The sequence below is a fragment of the Oncorhynchus mykiss genome, chromosome 15, assembly GCF_057628025.1.
Source record: "Oncorhynchus mykiss isolate SJ-2025 chromosome 15, ASM5762802v1, whole genome shotgun sequence".
NCBI classification, from domain to species: domain Eukaryota; kingdom Metazoa; phylum Chordata; class Actinopteri; order Salmoniformes; family Salmonidae; genus Oncorhynchus; species Oncorhynchus mykiss.
The window spans coordinates 59,112,913-59,137,784 of NC_143036.1; the positions used below are offsets into that span (position 1 = coordinate 59,112,913).

The following is a 24,872-nucleotide window of genomic DNA, read 5'->3' on the forward strand; positions in this document are numbered from 1 at the left end:
CTAAAGAAGAAGAACTTTAGGATTAAAAACGATTCCATTTTCATAGAGCATTTAATGGTGATCGAGTGTATATTTTAATTATGTAAGGCGATGGATGTATTCAATTACCCAGATTAATTGCAATGCATATTTTAGATTAGACAAATTTCTCTCCAGATTAAAGGGGTTGTTCATCATGTTGTATTCCAGTGCTTCTCCAGAAGGCTATTGTGGACTGCGAAATGTAGATCCTAATCACATGTGTACATTTCCAAATTCAATTTGTAGCCTAAGTAGTTAAGATAATGAGAGATATAATGCTCTTATACCGGTTCTCCATTTCGATATATCGAATATCAGATACATCGTGAGTAGTTATATTTACCAATGATGCCACTCACCTTTACCTGAAATGGGGGACATAACAGCTAGTTATTATTTTGCATGGCTCATATTCACAAATGGAAAGGTTATGAGTGTAGCACATTGAGTGAATGCTGTCCTCCCCAGCCTACTGTTCAACTACCCGCATTCCACCATGCCATGCACACAGTACCCAGCCAGTAAGAATGAGGGCAGAGTGATAAGCAGAGCGAAGGGGCTGAATAAAAAAAACGTTCCCAAATTGGCTTGACCTCATGCTATTTGATATTTGCCTACTTGACAGTCATTTAAAGGCGCGCGGCAGCAAAGCAGAACGCGGACAAGTCCAGCCTGAAACCGAAGCCGTGTGCGCGCGGGGGATCTGGAGAACCCGATAGCTGGGGACTTACACCCTCCAAAGGCTTTCGGGACACTTTAGCCTGGCTCGCTCGGCCCTGGAGCGCCAGTGAGTCGCCATGCAGGGTGTAAACGTTAAATGTTAGCTATTTGTTCCATGGATTGTGAGGGGGAAAAAAGTCAGTCTTTCATTCATTCTTTTTTCTCCCTCTCTCTCCCTCTGCCTTCTCTTTCAGACTCCTCAGAACTACACAAACAGCCATTGACTAAGCGGCTTAGAGAGCCCCGTAATAACGCTTAAACGTATCTCCCACAATTAAGCAAAGGAGAAGTAAAAAAAAAAATGTCAAAAAGGGGAGAACGGAAGAATTAAATAGAAAAGGGAATGGAAATATGTGTACTTGTTGAGATGGTATAGACAAAGGCTCCGGAGGCGGAGGAATCCCGAGGTTGTCTTGCTATCCTTGCGTTTCCTTATCACCCTGTGGATAAATATTGGTATATCATAGAGGAACTGGGGGCCAGCGAAACCCTATAACGCATTGTTTCGGTTGTTACAATACACAGGTGATCTACATCAAGATATGTGGCTCTCTGTATTCGAGCAGGAGGATCCGGTGGCGTCAATGTGGGGGGTCGGGAAGGGAAGGATGCTCAGAATGAAAATACATTTTGCGTGAGGAGGTTAAGCGACTGGCTTTTAATAAACGAGCCCTTATTAAAGGATGAGTACATTCCCCTGCAGATAAAGGGCCGTTTTGCATTGTGCTCGTTCCCTCGCGGGAATATTCCTCCTAACAGGCTGTTTGTCTCCAACTCCCCTGTCCTCAATCTCATTAACTAATCTACCCATCTATATTATCTACCCACCTCGCCTCCCTCTTTCTCATCTCTGTTCATCTCTTTAATTCACAACACCCTTCTTATTTTTAAACAAACACAACATTTGAAATACAATTTCTCACACAATGCGTCAGGCGATTTCCCATAGCGTTATGTGCAATAATACGCTTAATTTTGGTCGCTTTGTCCCCAATCACCTCACCGTTGCAGCCCTTCGATTTGGCCTGGGTAGATCCATGCAGGATTACTGCCGCGTTATTAGCCAGGGCCCGGGTGCCTGCCTGTCTGCTTGAGTGTCAGGCTGCCCATCCATCCCCTATGGCGGGTGGGTTTGTTTGAGATGGCGGCCTGTCTGAATATAAGACTGATAAACATCTGGGGGGCTTTGCCAGGACATTAGAAAATGAGGGATCAGAGAGACATCCAGAGGCCCGGAAAAATACAAACGCGTAATGAGAATATAAATTAAATGAGAGAGAGAGAGAGAGAGAGAGACAGAGAGCGAGAGAGACACAGAGAGAGATAGAGAGAGAGAGAGAGAGAGAGAGAGATGCTAATTACAGCTGCAAATATAATGCAAATGTATCCTGGCAAGGCAGTGAGCGTTCCCGTTTAAACATGCTGCCCCATCCAGAAATCCGATTCGGGAAATGTGCCAAATGGCTATAAAACAACACTTTCTTTTACATGATTATTATTTTAATTTAACAAAGATAAACCCAAACCACGGTCAATTTCTAGTCATCATTATTATTGTTAATTATTAGGCTTCCATCATATTCTTATTCGAAAACATAGGCCTAATGTTTGCTTCCTATAGCATGCTACTAGCTACTATAGCTAGTCCTATACACTGTGTACAGCCAACATTGTCCATGCCCACCCCGACCCCCTCCTACCGTCATAATTTCAATAGGGTGGCATACTACCCAAGAACAATGACACCACCGTGCCCAAGATAATCCCCATCCAGCAATTACAGTCCCAACATATTCAATGTTTACACACTGCTACATGCCCCGTTTTCCAACTTATAATGATTAATGATATGTCGCCTAGGATTAATCATAGAAAATTAAAAATCTTGGAGGTGGTTAGATGGAGAGGTGGGTTGGGAGGGGGGGGGGGGGTCGTGAGATAGAGGGCGGGGGGCTGTGTGAAAACAAATTAGCTTCATCGAATCTTTGTAGATGCAAATATTTTGTTATCTCCACTTTACTGCACTGTTTTCACTGTTTATGATTAATTATCTCTTCTTGGTGAAAAATAAATCATGCAAAATTAGGATCTCGCTGGCTCCAGTGGCTGGAGCTGCGATGGCAGGTCGATGCTGTTAATTTCAGGTTGAAATTGACACACTAATTATGCTGCAGAGTGGCGCTGGAACACTAGGAGGCAAGATTATACCTCTGCAGTTCTATTTTTTTTATCAGATCTCCCTTATATTTTACCAATTAAAAATCGTAAAGGCATTTCATTGCCCCGGGATAAAAAAAAAGCAGTCCTTCTCCTAACATTGGCCATCACTTTCCCCCATCAGATTCATTGTGATGTATTAGATGCAATAAATTATCCCATGTAACTAAACATGGCGAGCTGAAAGGCTGGTAATCTGCAGAGGAGAGATAAGGATTCATTATTCCAAATCATTATGAATCCGGCGTTGGCTGTGACTTCTTTCTTAATCAGCTTCTGTGATCCTGGATACGTGAAGGGAGCAGATAAGAGAGGAGTCGTTTATAATTCTCCCCACCTCGGCCTAATATTTTAAAATAAAATCGCAGGGAAGAAGCCGCCTTATATATATATATATATATATATAAAAACACTGGCTTACGTTTGGAAGGCGCACAGGAGGAGAATAATAAAACACATGGAGAAAATAAATAAGGAAATGCATGAAACACCGTGGCCTATGGATTTGGGAGGCGTTTTGTCTCACATTAAGGTCACCCTTGACATCTGCACATAAGCAGCAATTGGCTATGGTTGGCTGGAACCTTAAGTTACAAGATGCCTTGAATTGGGTTAGCTTTGAGTGTATCTATTTAAACTGATCAGGTATGGACATTAGCCCTATCTGGGTTTGGTAGACTATATTAACAGAAATGCTATTTGGTGTAGGTTCAATAACGACAAAAATACAACAATGCGACGAGTAGCCTAATGCAGATAAGACTTATATGTACATATAAAATCACTAGATTTAGTAGTTGATTGCAAAAGCATGATAAATTCCAGTGGCAAGGCGCAAATGAAAATCTAGCTAAAAAGGAATCCAAACAATTAACTTGGACGACATGTAGGCTGCAAGTGTTTAAACAGGCCAGCTTGTTCTATGCTGCCAACATTAATCAGGTTATGAACATGATATCATAATCCCTCATTCTATCTGCTGATAAGATTCATCGTTATAAATACCAAAAAGGGGAATAAATAAATAATGCGTAAAAACACGAATGTGTACCCTACTTGCATTATACCGGAAGGTTTACGCTCAGCTGTTGTCAGCACGCGCTGTCACGCAGGAGCTCAAGTCAAATTCAACATTAATCACCCGATTTCATGCCGTTACTAGAGTGCACGCGGGAGAGAAGAGGAGAGTGACTTTGGACTTGGCCGTGCTTGCGCTCACAGACATCACTGGACCAAAAATGGCCCCAGAATCAAAATGGAGCCTCCTGAATCTGTGTGCCTCAGAAACTCTGTTTCATTTGAGTTTAGGAGAAACAACCCACAAACATGATCATGGATCATTTAATATAGAAGGCTTAATTTATTTGCGTGTCACATATTTCTGTTCTGTTTGCAAATGGTTGATAGGAAAAAGAGGGATTCATTTTTTTTCTGTCACATTTAATTATATCCTTAAAATGAATGAAGCCAATTAATTCTACAGATATGTTATTTCTTCAGACGTTAATAATATTTGTATTTCACTTACAATAAGTCATAATCATCTGCGGAATATACAGCGATTTCACCTTTGTTTTTACAATATCGAAGGCATCAGTATGCGCATTTATCATCGAAGCATAATTACCAACACCTTTATATTGAAATTGCGAAGCCATTTATTTTTTAATAAGCACTTTATTTACGTCTAATGCAAGCATATTAAATAATTAACATCTGGATGTGTTCTTTTGTAATTATATTAAAATATTGACATACTAATTCTATAAATGAAAGCTCTTGTTGCCCTGAAAACATTGAATTATTCAAAGGTTTAAAAGACACATTTGGCTGGTTGCTTCCGTAAGTTTATACAGCGACGTTTGTGCCAATTATCTTTAATTTATTACCTTAATTGAATTTCTTCTCCAAAGATAGATTTTGGTGTGATCAGTTTACATTTTCCTTCAGAGTCAAGGCGCAACGTGAGATATCAAGCCTCCAGCATCAGCAGAATCCTCTCGCGCTCTCTCTCTTTCTCTCTCTCTCTCTTTCCCTCTCTCTCGCTCTCTTTCCCTCTCTCTCTCTCTTTCCCTCTCTATTTCTTTCCCCCTCTTTCCTCATTCTCTCTATTTTAGAGGAGGAAGACGGAAGATGGATCAGTTATATTTGGTGTCTATTTCAAACATGGTATCTGTGTACTGTGTAAGCAGATGTATAGGGTGTATATTGGTGGAAAGCAACATGCATTTTTTTTAGTTTTCACAAAAAAATATGTAGACCTTTTATTAATAGTTTAAATAATATTATTAAGATACTGTATAGGCCTGAAGGACAACATTGCACGTAAACACCAGTTTCATATTTGAACACAATTTGATACATTGCATGGGGAAATTCAATAGGCTACCAATATTATGGATGTGTACTTCTGCAACCTTATTTTAGAAAATTAGAATGTGTCAAATATCAGTGTTAGTAGATCGAAATTAATATATGAACTAAGGTTTGAAAGGAAATAATGTCAATTAGCCTTCATCATGAATACTATAATCCTAATATTAATTGGTGATGATGGCCTATAGTAGTATAGGCCTACGCCATAGTCAAATATAGGCCTACTGAGATAGCCATGTCATCCTAACAAAAGAACGCTCAAGAGTGTGTTTGTGTGTATATGTGTGTGGACGCGCGCACTTGAGTACCTCTTTACCACATGCATTGAAATGGTCGATGACACGAACATATTGATTACTGAGAGTTGCAATCGACTATGATTTTAATTTTTCGAAATTCACACATGCACGTATAGTGAACGTATACTGAACAATGTAAAGCATGCTGTGCTACGTGATTTCTAACGCCCAATATACCATCCCATGATTAGTTAGCTACAAGGCTAAGCTATAGGCTACTTTAACAGTATTACCGATGCAATAAATACGAGCCGACCAAATACTACAGCAGCTACATGCGCCATAAACAGCAGTCCACCTCTCTGACCTCATAAAGTGCCAAAATCTCCTAATAGTGGTCTAGGGGCATTCGGTTTGACTAACTATGCTTTTCCTCCTTAGACTCCACCGACCCGGAAGTTCTCTGATCTGAATGTACAGATGCTTTGGTTGGCCTGTAGGAGTGTATGTGCTCGCGCGTGTGTGTTTGTGTGTGTGTGTGAGAGTGACTGGGCTGAGGGCGCGCGCGCCTCGATTTTTTTCCGTACGCAGCTCGCTCTCTCTAAATGCCATCGGCGCTTCGATCTCCATGTCACTCTTTCCTCACATCTGCAGCCGATCAGAAAAAAAACGACCGCGAACCTCTATTCCACAGGTCAGTAAATATTTAGATTTCTATAAAGCAAGTCTGTCTGTCTGGCTGTCCTTCAGCGAAGAACACAAAGTATAGCTCTTAAAGGTACATACTGGTCCCTTCCAGCCTGCCTCTGTGTGTTCTGTCCAGCCAGGCGTATGTCCAGAAATGAATTGATGAGCAAGTTTGATCCATGGCTTTAAAAACGATTTTCAAATTTAGCGTTTTTGTAGTGCATCTTTAGGAAAAAATGCACACATGCTTTTTGCTTAGTGAATTCCAGAGTCCGGTTAAACAGCTCCATTTTCTCAACATGTGTAGAGCTTTTTCTGCATGTCTGTCAAACACAAATGTGGTTAAAAAGACACACGCGACGCCATTGTTGCCTCTTATGTTTGTACTGTAGCCTATATGTGTTTGGCTGCGTTTTGTGACTGGCATTAGGCTGGGGGATATTAGGTCTAAAAATATATATACTGTAAATATAAAAAAATATATATACTGTAAATAGGCTATAGGTGGTCTTCAATAATCGTTTTAATAAATTGTTCCTTTTTTCGTTTTTCACTGCGTCAACGTTTCCAAATCGCTTTGGAATTTATTGCAGTTAACGCAATAGATTCTGAGAATATTTTACCTACCTCGCCACTCCCGAAATACAGAAGATGAAGGATTTTAATGATCTATTACCACCTGAGTTGGTGGCAGGCAGAATCCCTTAACCCATGAAATTGATCTGATTACCTCGCCAATGGGTCATAAAAGAAAGGAGTTGGATTTGCTGAGGCTGCATTCCCCCTTTTTCCATCACGTCTGTGGTCGATATGGCTTGATTTGGAGAGGAGCTGTTACATGGAATGAATAGGATACGAAATTAAGGGCATCACAGTCGCGCTATCATGGGCAGAGCTGGAGCGGTTATTTACATGCAGAGAACAGAACGAGCTGGGAAATCGCGCGCGGTTCTATTGATTTATGCTGAATGCTTCCCCAACAGCTGTGTTTTGGAGATAGGGAGGCTGGCCACCACTCACATAATCACGAGGTGGGTTACCTTTTAAGTAAGGATGCAATCTGCCTCCAATCTCCAAATCAGGCCACGACAGAGATGTGCAGCACATTGAGTGTGGCTTGAAATGTTGATATGTTCTTTGTTTGTGTGTTTATGAAGTTCTCAAATGATAGCTACCTGTCGGACTATCAGAGTTGGCGATTTATTTAGACGTGTTTGATCTGTATGCTAATTAGCAATAACACTGTGTTATGCAAAACGGGTAAATAAATGCACCAACTGTCAATGGAATTTTTGGTAAAATACGCCCTAAGAGAACTACATTTTTTGGTGTTTTAAAGCAGAGGAACCGACAACAGTAGCATCCAAATTGAGGCGGTGTGGGCCTGGCGATGCGGTGGTTAAGAGAGAGAAGGTGAATAGCGATCACACGGATAAGAATCCCTCTCACTTAATTGACAGAGTACCTTAATCTATTTTTTCTTGTTATTGAAGCTAAAGCATTACCATCATCTGTACTCGAGGTAAACTGTTCCAAAATATTTTCTCTTTTGAATCATTCTAAGAAATATACCACATTTTTCAAGTTTCATTCACACCGAGAATAATTTCACGCCCTCGTTTTGGTTCTAAGAATCTGAACTGGTTCACATAGTTAATTGAGTACAACAAGAAGCGTTGTTCTTGAAAAGATCAGAGAATATTGTGCCATTAGTCATTTTATACACGTGGCCTATATTTATAGGCTATATTTCACATGCCCCAACTCGAGGTTTCAAATTAAGGCATGCATGATATCGTTTTGAATTATTTGAATTATTCTCTATTTCAGCGCATATCAAAATCATTGTTATTATTATTATTAAAAATAGTAATAAATAGTTGTTCGTTTATTTCATTTAAATGATCCTGTAACACACATGGAAGTCCGAATGTATTTCTCTCTCCCTCGCTGTTCTTATTTTCCTCCGTCTTCATCAAGATAATAATAATCTATCCCAGTGGTGACTGGAGTGAAGTAGCTCCAGCGGGTAGAGAGAGTGCCGCGTGCTGCCCGCTGCCCAAGGCGGTGTCCTCTGGTTCACCCTGGATCCGCGCCTCGCGGCTGTTTGGACAGCTTTACCTGCTACATTAGAATGAAACTGTAAAACCTAAACCCATCAAAAGTCTCCTAAGCCAAATGCCGCCACGTTAATTAAATGGTATTTGTGGGCCTTCCCGGTTTTGCATCTGTCCCAAAACTGGGTTACTACAGCACAAAAGCGTCAGGGAAGCTTGCTTTAGAATGTGCTTATCTCCCTGTTTTAATGATGATGCTTCAATGGTTGGACACACATATGATCAACCCCCCAAAATATTTTACAAAGTAATAGATACAATGTATAGTAATTATTTGAATAGCCTATATGCTATTATCAATATGCAATTTATTATTATTAGTAGTAAATATATTTGTAGTTAGCCTATGGGAGGCAAAATGTGGACACTGTAAACAAAGAGATGCTATCTAAAAAGTTCATCTCACTCTGACAATGAAATAATCTGGTGGTGTCTTAAATTCTCACCCTCGGTGAAATCTTCTGATTTTAATCAGTGTTCCCTGACATAATCACTCAAAAAATTATCTCCCCAATCTTCTGCTGTGCCCGCCACCAGGCAACATTTATGAATCAGACGCAGTGTAGTAGAATAGACATCTGCTTTTTATTTAGTTTGTTTTGGTTATTGTATCGCGCGCACGCGCACACACTCCCGTTCTGTTGTGACAGTGGTGGGGATTACAAATGACAATTTTTAAAGGGGACCAGTTTTTATTCCACTCTCCTTCTCTCTTGACACTGAAGCTTGGGGAATCACGTCTTGAGAGACGTTCCATGTCCCACTCTGTAAGCTTCCAGACATCCAGACAAGAAACAAAAAAACATGATCAGGTTTTTTACATTTACTGTCATGTGTTGCCTCGGAGCACCTATAACGCATAGCCTACTTGGTGGATAATGGAGCGCGAAACTTTTAAAGAGGATAATTACACGAGTCCGTTGACAGCTCGACAATGGCGGTGAGATTGTTCGATGTGAGGCGGTATAGCAGTTTCCATCCAGGTTCAGTCTCAAGTTCGCTTGAGTGAGACATGCTCTCTGGGCATCATGGAGAGGGATAAAAGCGTGCTTTGTCAAATCAGCAATATTTCTGTTTCTCACACATTACAGTACACCCGACTGAGAACGGCCTTGGTAAAATGCACAACCTACAAAAGACTAAAAGGCCATCTACCAATATCACATATGTAGCTACCCTATTCTGTAAAATAGGCCTACCTCATTGCATAAGATGGATATGGCAGTTATTGTTGTGGCCATGCTCTGAATATCAAGTGCTCCCATGGAGACCCTGACAAAATGCATTTCATATATCCATTTCCTTCGTGTCAGTTTGCATTTGTGATAGTGCACTTTGGAAAATGATATAGTATCGATTTTTATGCGAATGCAAGGCTATTAATAAAATCTGCCTTTTCTCCCCTTGTAATGTTTGCATACAACTCACCATACAATTTCTTAACGATTTTAATGCGTAATGAACGCCCAGCATACCTGGTTATAGAATTGTGCCATTAAATAATTATAATTTTACTCACTGGAAAAGGGCGCGCGCATTTCCTCTCCAGAACAGCCTGCGCGCTCTACTCTGCTCGCTGAGAGGGTTCGTTTCCTGGAGGTGACGTCACGTCCAGTGGCGTCGTAGAGGCTGCCTGTGTCAGTGCTTTGCGCAGCACCAAAAAGAACCTCCCCCTATTCTACAATGACATGCTGCCAATCGGAGAGTATTGGGTAGCCAAACTGGGAATTAGATACAAAATACCTCCCCACGGGGCAGCCCTCCCCCCTCCCACCTATTACTGTGCAATCAAGTGCAACAAGGCGAGAGTACACTGCAGCATTCATACCTGACATTGGCATATGGAATAATTAGATGATCTGGCCTATGGTGTCAGTATGAATATATTTAATTGGTCAATTCAAGATCATACACTATAGAACCAATGACTGCATCAAGTCACATTTAATGCAGTCTTTTTGAATTAATAATGGCATTTTAGGGAATTTGCTGCTTGCCTATCTGTGTGTTGGGGGAGAGGCGAGAGGTCTAATACTCTGAGAGAATACTCTCTCTCTCTCTCTCTCTCTCTCTCTCTCTCTCTCTCTCTCTCTCTCTCTCTCTCTCTCTCTCTCTCTCAGTCTGTTAAAGCCAGCTGAGGAGCCAGGCAGTAATGCAGTGGAGTGTTTTCAGACTGCAGTTCAGCCACTCTGGCGTCCTCGCCCGCCCCTGCTCTGTGAAGCGAGGAAATCAGTCCAAATTGGGGAGTTAAGTCGTAGCTTGCCATTATAATAACGCGCCTGTCACCGCGAGAGGACGCACTGTCACAATTTTAAGAAAATGGGCGTCCAACAACCTGCCAGGCTGCCACATGTCCCTCGTTATTGAGCAACAGGCTTCACGACTCTTTCTATTTATATATTTTTTCATGACAAGCCCGGAAATATTATTGTGGCCAGCAGGATTCATTGATTCAGATACTGCATTAAAAAGCAATCTACTTTAGAATAGAAAATAATAGAATGTAATTAAACTGATGTGTTGTTTTTCATGAAGTCTCCATATTTTGTAATAAAAAAATCACTTTATTACGGGTTATAATTGAGTTATAATGAACAATACATTGTGTATAATGGGCATGAAAGCATTTGTGTACCGGTATTTGCTTTAAAAAAAAAATTATAAACATGAAAATAAATGTATTTACTATTGGTGAAAAATCCTTGCAGCAGTTCTTGGTCATCTCTCCTGGCCCACTATATTCAATTAGGGCGAGCAGGGCAGGCCCCGCCCCCACTGATGACACTGACAGACCCTCCTTAAGTTGCGTCGCGCCACAGCTGTCTGCAAGCATTGAGCTGCCTGGCGCCATCCTGAAAGAATGCCTTCACTGTAAAAAAAAATATAAAAAAAACAGAGAAAGAGCGAGAGAGAGAGAGAGACATACACACACTGGGACGGAGAGAGTTCAGAGAGAGCTATAGAGAGTGGGCGAGAGAGCTAGAGAGAGAGCGAGAGAGAGAGAGTGAGGGAAGCGAAGTAAGTGGAGAGGGTTGCCGCTGCGCACAAACAGAGATTTGATCTGTGAGTTCGGTGCTAGTCCGCTTGCACTAAGCTACCTACTGCAAACAAGGCTGCGTCTAAACATATACCTCTGCAACTTGTTGAATCGGCTTAATAATAGAAACTTTGTCAGGGAAAAGTTTAGGAACTTTTGAGTGGGACTGGATACGACCTTGGACTTATTCATGACAACATTCAAGTGAAACATTATTTTTTGAATGTATGTTTTGAACACTTTTGTTTTATTTATTATACGGGCATATTCACGTTAATGTGAATCCCTGCCAAATAATCTCATTTGAATAGAAAATAACATCTACATAGGGGGAACAACATATTTTTTTAAATACATTTTTATTTTTTATTTCCAGGTGAACGAAGGTAACGAAGAACGAAACGGTGGATTAAACAAAGCAGGAATTCGGACAGATTTTTTTCTTACTTGACTTGAATCGGTTCACTCCGGTGTATATGAACGTTTGCTAAAAAGCTATGGAAGTATCCGCGGACCAACCCCGATGGATGAGCCATCACCACCCATCGGTGCTAAACGAACAGCATCCAGGCTCGCACCACCCGGGCCTCGGCCACTCGTACATGGACCCCTCGCAGTATCCCCTTGCCGACGATGTGGATGTACTGTTTAATATCGACTCACAGGGCAACCACGTATCTCCATACTATGGGAACTCAGTCAGAGCCGTCCAGAGGTATCCACCTCCTCCACATAGTAAGTACTGCTTCATTACGCGTCGTTTTAGGCTACTATTGAATTGTTTAGATTTGGCATGGTCATATTTAACTTAGATAGAGCTAACATAAGAACAATTCATCTTCAGATGCTTGTCCATTTTAAAATGTCTGAACCGAAGTATTTGTCTAATGGGTTTTAGCCTCGGCGGATCCGGATAATAAAAAAATGCGAGGGCCATATGAAACCATGCAGTCCTCTGTTATGTGTGGCTTACCTCTCTGGTGGTGTACCTATGGTTTCATATGTATCCCGTTGTGAGTATAGGTATTTGTTTTAACAGAGACCACTCTGTTTCATTGTTCTAATTCCATGTTCAGTGCGATTTTGGCACAGTCAAATCAGATGTAAGAAGGGAAGTCGAGCAATTTGAAATCAATGACATGTTTAAATCAAATAAATTAACGCGAGTTACAAATTAACAGCATGTTACTATTGTCAAATATGACATGTATGTTTGTATCATGGTTAAATTCAAATATGTTATCAAACGAATGAATGTGTAGACCTTCGGACAGAGAGAAGTTGAAGGCCCCATGAGATATATTTTGTCATTTCAGACTATCATACTTCACCACACAACCGTGTCCATTTTATGGCAGGTAAACTATGAGTTATCATTTAATTATAGATATTCCTGGAGAGAAAATAACTGCGGAAGAGCAAATGGTTTAATTTATTGACATGACTTCCTGAACGGAATAGTGAATCATGACCCGTTTTCTGTAGCGATGCTAAAACACCACTGTTCAAACCCTCTGCACTGACACTGGCGTGCTACTCAAACTGCTGCTCTGACACAGTCATTCAGGCCCTGGGTTTCGGCTAGACCAAAAAATGAGGTAGACTGGAGTCAAGAGGGACAATTTGGGTCAGAGCATGTGTTGTCAGTTGTGTAGGCCTGGTGTGCAGTTTTATCTTGTGTCCCCGAAGATAAATCGTGGGTGATGTTTTAATAAAATGGCGTATGTTTTAAAAACATGTTTTCCATAATCGATTTATAGGCTTTCTTAATTAAAATAATCAAAAGTTTAAGTCATTGTAGTTGCAGGTTATCCACTGGTAAAGCACATCTGAATTCACACATATAAATATCAAACGAACAAGACCGTTTTGTTTCAATAGAAAGTGTGGCCAAACTTTTTTAATTGACAGTGACTTTTCATTTGTAACGAAGTGATATTATTTGTGTAATTTAAATAGCAGACCTAGACCTACATGGCGATGTCAAACTGAAACCAGCATAAATGTGAGATATTGTTGTTTAATGTCAACAATATGATCATAAGGGAAAGTGATCAAATCGTGAGAGTAGGCTAATTGAATGTAGGCCTATTGTAATTTTCTTCACCGAGAAAAATACTGACAGGGGTGTATTATCCTATTTTCTATTACAGGTAGTCAGGTGTGTCGCCCCTCTCTACTGCACGGCTCTCTGCCGTGGCTGGACGGAAGCAAAGCGATGCAGCACCACAGCACTTCCCCGTGGAACCTGAGTCCTTTCCAGAAGAGCTCACTGCACCACGGTTCCCCGGCAGGTCTCTCTGTCTACCCTTCGGCGTCCTCCTCCTCCCTGTCCGGGGGCCACTCCAGCCCGCACCTCTTCACCTTTCCCCCCACTCCTCCGAAAGACGTGTCCCCGGACCCAGGCATCTCCACTCCGGGCTCAAGCAGCAACAGTCGCCAACAGGAGGAGAAAGAGTGCATAAAGTACCAGGTGTCCCTGGCCGAGAGCATGAAACTGGAGTCTCACAGCCGGAGCATGGCATCAATCGGAGCGCAATCCTCCGCCCACCATCATCACCCCATCGCCACATACCCATCCTATGTCCCCGAATACGGCCCAGGCCTCTTCCCACCAAGTAGCCTGATAGGTGGGTCATCTTCTAGTTATGGTTCCAAAACAAGACCAAAAACAAGGTCATGTTCAGGTAGGCGTGCATTTTATTATATTACCATTTGATTTCACCTTAGAATTTATGACATTGATGATATCCAGGTGTAATCCCAATGTGCCCGTTTCAGAATCAGGACCTTTTTTCGTTCTCCACACAAAAAAAAACTGTAACTATGACAGCCAAGGCCTTTCTCCAGCCCTTGCAGGCCCATAGAAAGTCAAATGTGTCTCAAATGAACTCATGCACAAGATTCGTTTGAGGGGAAATACAATAGCAGTGGCAAGGAAAGCACGTGGCGGTAATAATAATACAATTAATAATAATATCAATAATAATAATAATAATAACAATAATAATACATTCAAAATAATAATAAATAAGCATGGATAATCCGGGTTTCTATCTCTACATCAATTTTACTGAGTAACAATTTTAATTGGGGACGTTATAACGTTTCTATATGTTATTAGGCTACACAAACATGTTTAATCGCATTCAATCAGCACCACGATTTGTTAAAACACATTGCTTGGAATAGAAAGCGAATTAAATAAATCAACGTGCATTTGCCCACATAAGATTGAACGATTTCCCACTTTCCAAAGCAAATGAATTTAGTCCAGTGAATGATTAAACAGCTTTAGTGCCCTTAAATCAGATGAGTTCAGAATATTTTTAAGCTGTGTATAGACCTAAACCATATCCGTTTTCAGTTGTTCTATGTTTCACAGAGGGAACGAGAGAGAGAGGCTAAATCTGTGACCGCGGGTCTCCGTGCCGGCATGGCTGTCTCGCGCCCGTTTAGATAATCCCATTACTGTCAGACTGGTGCACGCGACAGTTGCATTGTTTACGCAGAGCCAGTAATAACTTTGATAGAGCCCGGATGCGGGGCTGCATTGAGAGGGGGTAATCACGAATGAGCACTCTCCGTGGCAGAGGGGCACGACTGGCGAAGCGGAATGTTATCCAAGCAAGTGGGGGTAATTAAAATAAAAGGTTATTCAGACACCGCTAGAAACCAGTTAACTGTAATGAGATTAATATCAGTGCCACATAGCATTAGGAGACATATAGAAAACAGTGGATTAGTCGATGCATATCATCAGGCTTATTCAATGCTGAATAATATTCGCTTATTACAAACAAAAAAATAAATCATTTGAATTTGAGGATAAAGTATGTGTGTGCTGTAATGTGCGTAAAGATACATCCTCTAAAATGAATCTTAAATAGGTTATCTATTAATGAGGTCAATAAATGGAATGTGTCTACATTGCAAACATGCAGATGAAAATAAGTCATTGAGAAAGGTCGACTCTGTGGTCTTCTAAACATAAACCCCGGAACACGCCTTGCACAATACGAAATCCTGTAGTAGCCTATTTCTCAGAGCCCTATTGTGGAGTGGATTCATTTGTTTAGCTGTGTTACCCAGTCTCCTCTCTCTAAAACCACTATTGATTTACAACCTCCTCCGTGTCTGCTGAGGTCTCTGGAATGTCTATCACATCTAACAAGGCAGAACCAGAAGTGACGCGTATCAGTCTCTGAAGAAATGGAGCGGTTTTTGCAGTCATAAGGGGAAGTGCGGGTGAGTAGAGGCAGTAAAGGCACCTCACGGCGCAAGGCCTCCTCTCTATACGCGTCTATGCTTTCAAATAATCCTGCCGCGATGCTTGGTTGTTTCAGTTTCAGTGGTGACGCCACATAGGCCTGGGGATCAGGAGACCACCTTAATGAAACTGTTAACGCGCGCCTCATCTGTCAGTGTCACTAGAGAAGTGCCATTCAAACCCAAATGCTGGTTTGGAAAGACAGTGGTCATTCCAATCAAATAAACATACCTAAATATGAATGAATTCGCCTAGTTTACAATGACATATTATTGTTTTTATTATTACTTTACACCACTGTGAAATGAGAGGTTGTGTGTGTGGGAGAAAGAAGAGGGCACATTTTAATCACAAAAACATGATTGAACCCATAGATTATGCACGCCCTTTTCTAAAGATAGGCTATCAGTTTGATTTAATATATTATGCATTTGATGAAATGATGTGTGACCTCATTGTGGCAGTAATCGACCATAACAGACCTGCTTTATTCAATGATAGTCAAATGTTTGTATGATGTCAGACATATTGTATGAGGTAACTTTGGAAACACTATGAATTGGGAAAGGCCTACTAACTCCAGGGTCAAATGTTGATATCAGTTGTAGCCTAATGGAGGCTGGGCTTTTTCCCACTTTGAATATTCAAATCATTGTTATAGGCCCACTGTATTATTATTATTATCATCAATAATAGTAGTAGTAGCAGTTGTATTATTATTATTATTATTATTATTATTATTATTAGTAGTAGTAGTAGTAGCAGTTATTATTATTAGTAGTAGTGGTAGTAGTAGCAGTTGTATTAGTATTGTTATTATTATTATTATTAGTAGTAGAAGTAGTTGTAGTAGTAGTAGTAGTAGTAGTAGTAGTGTTATTATTATTATTATTATTATTAGTAGTAGTAGTATTAGTAGTAGAAGTGTTATTATTATTAGTAGTAGTATTATTAGTAGTAGTGTTATTATTATTATTAGTAGTAGTAGTAGTGTTATTATTAGTAGTAGTAGTATTAGTAGTAGTAGTGTTATTATTAGTAGTAGTAGTATTAGTAGTGTTATTATTATTAGTAGTAGTATTAGTAGTAGTAGTGTTATTATTAGTAGTAGTAGTATTAGTAGTAGTGTTATTATTATTATTATTAGTAGTAGCATTAGTAGTAGTAGTAGTGTTATTATTATTATTATTAGTAGTAGCATTAGTAGTAGTAGTAGTGTTATTATTATTATTATTATTAGTAGTAGCATTAGTAGTAGTAGTAGTAGTAGTAGTAGTAGTAGTAGTAGTAGTAGTGTTATTATGATTATTATTATTATTAGTGGTAGTAGTAGTAGTGTTATTATTATTAGTAGTAGTAGCATTAGTAGTAGTAGTAGTAGTAGCAGCATTAGTAGTAGTAGTAGTAGTAGCATTAGTAGTAGTGTTATTATTATTATTATTAGTAGTAGTAGTAGCATTAGTAGTAGTAGTAGTAGTAGTAGTAGTAGCAGTATTAGTATTAGTAGTAGTAGTAGTAGTGTTATTATTATTAGTAGTAGTAGCATTAGTAGTAGTAGTAGTAGTAGCAGCATTAGTAGTAGTAGTAGTAGCATTAGTAGTAGTGTTATTATTATTGTTAGTAGTAGTAGTAGTAGTAGCATTAGTAGTAGTAGTAGTAGTAGTAGTAGTAGTAGTAGCAGTATTAGTAGTAGTAGCAGCTGTGTTATTATTATTATTATTAGTAGTAGTAGTGGTAGCATTAGTAGTAGTAGTAATGGTAGTAGTAGTAGCAGTAGCAGTAGTATTAGTAGTAGTATGCCTAGTAGTATAATTTGTATTATTTTTATTATTATTAATATGTAATATGAATGTTATGCTACTATTAGAAATAATTATTTTGTGTGATGACATTTTCTACGATGTTTATAACAACCTTTCTCCCTCTTGACCTCAGGGATCAAGTGTTCCAGATGTGAGATGCTATGTTTACTTTATAAGGGGCGAACTGATCTCGGCGCTCTCTCCATGTTGTGTATCGTTTCTGCTTTCAGAAGGTAGAGAGTGCGTTAACTGTGGAGCTACGTCGACCCCGCTCTGGAGGCGGGATGGCACTGGTCACTATTTGTGTAACGCCTGCGGACTCTATCACAAGATGAACGGGCAGAATCGGCCCCTCATCAAACCCAAGCGACGACTGGTATGTCCCTGCCACTTTGTATTGATGACACTTCCGTCTTTCTCTCTTTCTCTACCCAGGAAGAAGTGTTAGCTGCAGGAAATTGACTCGCCAAGTGCAGGTCTCGAATTCTTTTAGATATACAGTAATAGCAAACTGCAGATTTATTATTACTATTGTTATGCATTTTTTAAATGATTTGCTTCATCAATTATTATTTTTCCCGCTTCAATTGCCCTACTGTTTGATATTTCTTAGAGGAAAAAAAAATAGGAGAAAATATATTCCTCTTATTATGCATTGAGGCAAATCGAAAAATATTCCATCCAAATCCTCACTGCCCGCATAGAAATAATATCTGCAGTTGACATACTGTAAATGGCATACTTAGAATTGGACGTTTAATGTGGTTTAGATGAGAGATGTAGGCTACCATGCACCTTGCAGTATTTGGAGAGGAACACCCTAAACTTTTTAACACCAGAAAGCTGAGTACTATAGAGCAGTTCCCCTACCTCCCTGCATGGTTAGATAAAGGGGAAAACTTTCTTGGCAGGGGACGTCTCGCGTGGACTGCTCTTTTAGCAGCCAGCCAGCTTCTGCTCTAGCCTATATCACCCCGTCTCTCTCTAATGTGAAAACCCGACTTCCCAGGAAAAAGCTGCCGGATATCTGAGCAGCGCAGATAAGTAGCTTTTAACAACATAGCCCGCTTCCCCAGTCTAAACATGAAGGGGACCGGGGACCGAATCAGCGCAAGGAGCGGCCCAGGGCACGCAGGAGTCACGACTCTAGATTGTTCTTCTCAGAACTCAGGGAATCTCTGCAGAATGTTCAAATACTGAGGGAAAATAGTAAGAAAAGGAAAAGAGAAAAGAGAGAGGGAAGTCTGAAGAATAAGTCTGGCAGGAGATGGATACAGTGGGCTCCATTTTCCAGTACACAATGACTTTATTTTCGCGTTAATGGAACTCAAGATTGGTGTGCAAAGCAATTACATTATTTAAGTCACGGATGAACATGGGTTATTAGGCCACCAGATGTAGATAATTGGAAACCCCCGAAAGATAGTGTAGTGCCTTTTGTTTAGCCCATTCGGTGTTAACGGGTACTGTGTCCTATTCGGTCATCTCGTCTATCGATTGGTTTTATAGATTATAACATCAATGTCAGGCCGGTCAGCTAACTGGCGTCTGAGGCAGGCATTTCAATCCATGGGAATGTAGAGTCCTCTCCCCATGCAAGTCGAAACGTATCTCTAATGTAAATCAGCGCATTAGCTCTTCCCAGTTTAAAAAAACTATTTTCTGTAATTGGCTAATATGCCTATATGGTATGTCAATATGGACGGTGTGGCGATATTCAAGCTTATATGGCGATATTCAAGTTTACCATCTTCATCCACAAGCATATAATTTTGTCCATTTAATTCATTAGCCATGTTATATTGTAAAAACATCAGAATAATTATTGTTTGAGCTTGCTATGCACATATTGATGATTTAACATATAATTTCCCACCCATGGGAGGCTAGAGATTTGTTTAAAAAAATACATAATTCTGTCCGCCATCATGCTCTCACCGTAAAACTAATTGTAGTTTATTTGTATAACCTATTGAGTTCCATATTTAAACATAAGGAGCAGACACTATCTTACTGTTACTTAAGCACTTAGTCGCTTTAACGGGAAAATGTAATCAGATTTAATAGGTCCCATTTCATGCCACTGCTTTTATGTCGTCTGTAAATATTTACTCTTGAGAGGGCATGTGCGCATGATGCTATTTTTAGCCTCGAGTCAAAGCAGCGCTGTTTGGGGATTTTGTCCTTCTTTTTAAACTATTTGAAAGTTGGATAGACAGAGCTTTGCAGAAAGCTATATGTTAGTAATGTATTATAAATGCTATATTTGGTTTGATAGCCTAGGAAAAGGCCTTATGACTGATATGCATGTTTTTTTGTATCTCCTTTTCGCCAGTCTGCAGCAAGACGCGCAGGAACATCATGTGCAAACTGTCAAACGAGCACGACAACACTGTGGCGAAGAAACGCCAACGGGGACCCCGTGTGTAACGCTTGCGGTCTATACTACAAACTGCACAATGTAAGCAAAACAACAGCCTTTACATTATAGTAAGATATCTACTAATTTATCTAAGCATGTGTCGTCTTTCATATCCTTTCTTTTCTTCCTCACTTTTGTTTATTTCTTTTCATTTATTCTCTCCCCCCTTCTTTTTTCCCTGTACATTCAAAGCTTATTTGCGACTTTTTTTCTACAATTCTTGAAATATTTATCGCAGTCGTCCCTATTGAGAATTGTGGGGGCACAAGCGATAATACATATAATTCATGTGATTTATTCGCAGCAAGTCACATGTACGAATCAAAATATATGAGAGAGCCGAATTAAGCCCCGTGCGTACAGCTTGGTTTTTGAATATTAAATAAGAGCTTAATTAAAATTCGATTAATTTTCAGACCTATCTTATTTCAGGCCTTTTGGTTACATCCACGCCAGGGACTTGGAGTCCCCCTCTGACCACCAATCCGCCTGATTCGTTTTGTGGCGTGCTGGTTACTGTCTCACCACATCATTTTACTTCCTCAATCTGAGGACCCCCAGGACCAGTTTTTTCTCTCTCTCCTTTGCTCTCACTCTCTCTCTCGCATACACACTGTACCAAGAACGAGAGCTGCTGCGTAATTTAACTAGCGAAACATATTATTATTATGATTATATTTTACTTACAGCCTATTCAACCTTCATCTGAGAGAGCTCCCCCCAGAGTTGGTCTGATAAGGTATCCCCTATCCTCGCGCGAAGGGGGACGTCTATAGCCTATCTCACTACACTTCCTCCCTTGTCACGCAAGTGCCCTTTGCTCCCTGTTAAATATTTTCCCTATGTTGGTTTTGGCAGATTCTTTAAAACGGAAGAAAATCTGAGAAAAAATAGTTATCAGGGAGAATAATAATATTTCCCAGTTACATATTATATATTTTGAACTGACCCGACCTCAGCTTAATTGCAAAATTAGTTTGTTTTTGGTAAATTCAGAATTCTGTTGGGGCCTGCTCAATTTGAAACAAATTCCACATTTTACATGGAACATTATATGAAGCCTCTCTCCCCTCATGCACAATGACTCCTAACCTGCACAGTGGCCACAGTGGCTGCAGGTGACAGCAACCTAACGCTAACCTCAGAGACCTTGATAGCCTTTCCAATTTGATAAGGCTGTAGGCTACAGTAAACGTGTATGGACATATTTATTGGATGCTTGTGAAAAAACAAGTTCCCACAAAGATGTGACAGACAGTGTTGACACCCAAATCAGTTTTTCCCCTCCTTGACAATGTGAAACAATGTTCCTCAACATTCACTGATGTGTGAGTCAGGGTGTTTGCAGTGCGGTCAACCCAAGACCATTGCATAAGGTTTGTGGTTGTTTTCAGATTACTATAGGTGTGGGGAGAGGATATGAGGTAATGAACTGAATGCTCTGTGGTGGTCACTGAGTAAAGCTCTGTTGTGTTTTATTTGATGCAATGGGGCGGAGGCCCATGGCCCAGGCTTCCTATGTGAGATGCATGATATACATATACATAGGAGTATCAAAGAGCACAGCCTGCCTGGTCAGCTTTAGTTGGGCGAACTGCATTTCAACGTCTAGATAGCAGCCAGAAACACAGAGAAGCCCTTTGCTTTTACCCGACATCGTGCAGAGACAGTGAAACCACATCACTCAGGGGCCGTAGCTCTTTGCCCGTTGCTAATCAGCTGGGCCACTCTGTGCTAAAATAGAGTCAGTGAAAAATGCCAGTAACGTCTCAGAGAAAGTGGCAGAAGTGAGGCGGTGAAATCCCTGTTCCCATTTCTCAGGGAAGCGGTCCTACCGATCAGGGAGGCAGCCGGCCTCATCCACCTCTCCTTCATAATCCTGCCCTGAGCTGGAATTCCATCATCCGGCTCTCATTCCCAGCTAAAACCTGTGCAGGAATATGGCAGCTCGGGCCATTTTGGCCAGCAGATGCCCATGCAGATGGAGGGCTGAGGGTAGAGAGACAGACTTGGCCGGCGCTGGTAGTCGTCATGGCCATGTCGGCTGGTTAGGACGGTGGTTGCCAGGCTCTCTTTCTCACTCTGTCTCACTTTCCCACTCTCTCTCATTCCATCTATCCAACTCTCTCTATGTCTTTCCCTCTGTCTCCCTCTCCCTGGCATGGCAATAGTCTAAGATCCAGCCCAGCTTAAGGGAATCAGCGTTAAAATCCAGCCAAACGTGGACTCACCCTGACACACACAAACACACACACACCCTACTCCCCCCACCCCCTACCGCTAACAATGGGACAGACAGATTTATTCTATAATGGGACTCCATTACATATCTCAGTGTCCCCCAAACCCTGAGCTCGAAACCTATTTGTGTCGCCCCTCTCCAATTTTCTATGTTTTGTTTAGTTTTTTTGCTTGTTGGTCCAAATGCATTGACACAATTCGAATGCGCTTTACAGGATACGACTGATAAACAGAGCTCAAGGCTTAAATTTTATTTACTTTCTTTGTTTGTCAGCGTTTTTTCGCTTCATCAAAGTCCATCAGAAAGCATGAACACTGCTCTTTGATATTTCGGCTCAGTTCTACTCTGACTCATATTGCTATTTCTGCTCCTTCAACTTAAGTAACTCCTTGAAGTCACTTACCTATGAAATATGAATATTGAATAACTTGCTTGTTTTAACCCTGGTGCATTAACCCCATGTCCCCCAGATCAACCGACCTCTCACCATGAAGAAGGAGGGCATTCAGACCAGGAACAGGAAGATGTCCAGCAAGTCGAAGAAGAGCAAAAAGTCCCACGACAGCATGGACGACTTCTCCAAGAGCCTGATGGAGAAGAGCAGCTCGTTCAGCCCCGCCGCTCTGTCCCGCCACATGTCCTCCTTCCCCCCCTTCTCACACTCCGGCCACATGCTGTCCACCCCCACGCCCATGCACCCCTCCTCCTTCGCCCCTCACCCCCACTCCAGTATGGTCTCTGCCATGGGCTAGAAGACCCCAACGGTACCACCCACCTCCCAGAACCCCTCAACCAACCCCCCCCATCCTCTTACTCCCAGTTCTTTTTCGCTTACCTGAATCCCAAGCTGAAAGACAACCAAACTGCTCTCTGCTGCCCATAACCAACCGCTCTGCTCCATCACCAAGCCGCCTATGATCTGACCTCATTGTGAGGGAGACAGGCTTTATGGGTCCTTGCTTTTGTTCAGTTGTCTCTTTTTTAATCTTTATCAAGTGTATCTACTGCAATCCTCAAAGCCTGGCAGACTGACTCACTGACTGTGGTTTTCCGACTCCTCGGAAGACCACATAGTTGTTCTCCGACCCAACCTGGGAGAAAAGATCCTGAAGCTTCACCCACTCCCTGACTGACCTCCCAGCTGATAACCCCCAACCTGGAAACCCATTTGTGTTCAAACATTTTTCATGGGAAAAGCAAAGATTATTAACAATCATTACAAAAACTACACCTTTTATGATGCCCCCCTCCCCTTCCCACCCTACTTCACACACCTGTATGACAGGACCCCCCCCACCCCTGAGCCGTGAGAAGAAGAGAGGAGATTAACTTTGAATATATTTGTACAAATTGTATGAAATACAGTACATTTAACGAAGACTTTTTAATTAAGTAAAATGCCCCTGGGCAGCTAACGACAGAAGGGTACGAGTCAAGGCAAGAAGAGACACTGCCGCTGGAGAGTAGAGGAAGAGAGGACGCCTCTGCTTCCTGGAGAGAGGGATGAAAGGGAGGAGAGGAAAGAACAGATAAAAGGACAGGCCTTCACTTTCGCCTGCTGGAGAACATGTTTGATGCATTAAGCTTCTAGAGAGTCTATTGTTCTGACTGCAGGCGTCTCTTTTTTGGATGTGCTATAGGTCTCGGGCTGTTGGTTTGTGTTCACATGCTAGCACATACACACACATATTCACACGTCATACTTTCACATACACACACAAACACACACTGCCACATTGGATCACCTGAAAGACTTTCTTCCGGCCCACAGATTATATGCATTGTGAAAAAAGTTCCTGTACTTGTTATTTGTATGTATAATTCAGAGTACCAAAAATACGAAAGAAACAAAGATGTAGAATTATTTCTTTATGTTATGCAGACTGAATGGTTGTAAAAATTTAATAATAATCACTAGTGTAAAAAATGACTGCTTTTTTTGTTTCGTAATTATTATTATTTTCTTTGAAAAGAATAAACTAGTTTAATCTCTGTTGACATGTTAGCCTGTGGTTGCGATACTTATTTTCTTGACACATCGTCACCCCACCCAGACCTGTCTGGCCATTTTTACCCAGCATTCACAGCAGCAACTGACAACTCTCGTGGTGAAGGACAAACAGGAAGTGCAGAAATAAACAGTGGCACTGTGGCTGTAGGAGGGCTCACATGCCGTTTTATGGCTAGACAGGCAGGCTAACTCTCACAATCACTCTCACCATCACAACTGACCTGCACTTTAAATCTGGTCATAATGGAACTGAAAGCTTGGCAGAAATTCTCCTGTAGGTATCCGCTCGTTATCAGGAATTAGTAATGTTTCTGGAGAGAGCATGTGAAGTTAGAATGTGCCTTCAGAAATCCATAGTTCTACAGTATGGAGGTGATTAGTGAGGGTGATTAGCTGTCTCAGACAATTTAGGGAATTCATTCAAATCAATCTGAGGAATTCAGACCCTCATGTAAAATAATAACATGACACATTTTGTCGCTTCTTAGCGTCCATGTGCTTTTATGGAAGTCTACTACATCGTGTCAATATTGTACCAATCTTAAAAAGCTGGCGAATACCAGACACAGCCATGATACAGCAATAGAAAACACATCAATCACACAGAGTAAAACAATATATTTGGTTGGAACAACTATTTCAGTACATTTTATCACCAACACACCAAACCCATGTGTAGCCTACACAGCAACATCAGAAAGATTTGATCTT

The 24,872-nt window shown here is 40.9% G+C and overlaps 1 protein-coding gene across 30 annotated transcripts; it reads left to right on the forward strand.

Moving 5' to 3' along the window:
• Positions 1 to 6,103: 6,103 nt before the first annotated feature.
• Positions 6,104 to 24,155, forward strand: gata3 (GATA-binding protein 3). 30 transcript variants are annotated; one of them, XM_090198990.1, is made up of 7 exons: positions 6,132 to 6,267; positions 11,791 to 12,149; positions 12,731 to 12,772; positions 13,568 to 14,101; positions 17,717 to 17,862; positions 19,822 to 19,947; positions 22,621 to 24,155. In XM_090198990.1, the coding sequence occupies exons 2-7, from the start codon at positions 11,912 to 11,914 to the stop codon at positions 22,900 to 22,902; spliced, it is 1,368 nt and encodes a 455-aa protein (XP_090055116.1). In that variant the 5' UTR covers positions 6,132 to 6,267; positions 11,791 to 11,911; the 3' UTR covers positions 22,903 to 24,155.
• The last annotated feature ends 717 nt before the right edge of the window (positions 24,156 to 24,872 follow it).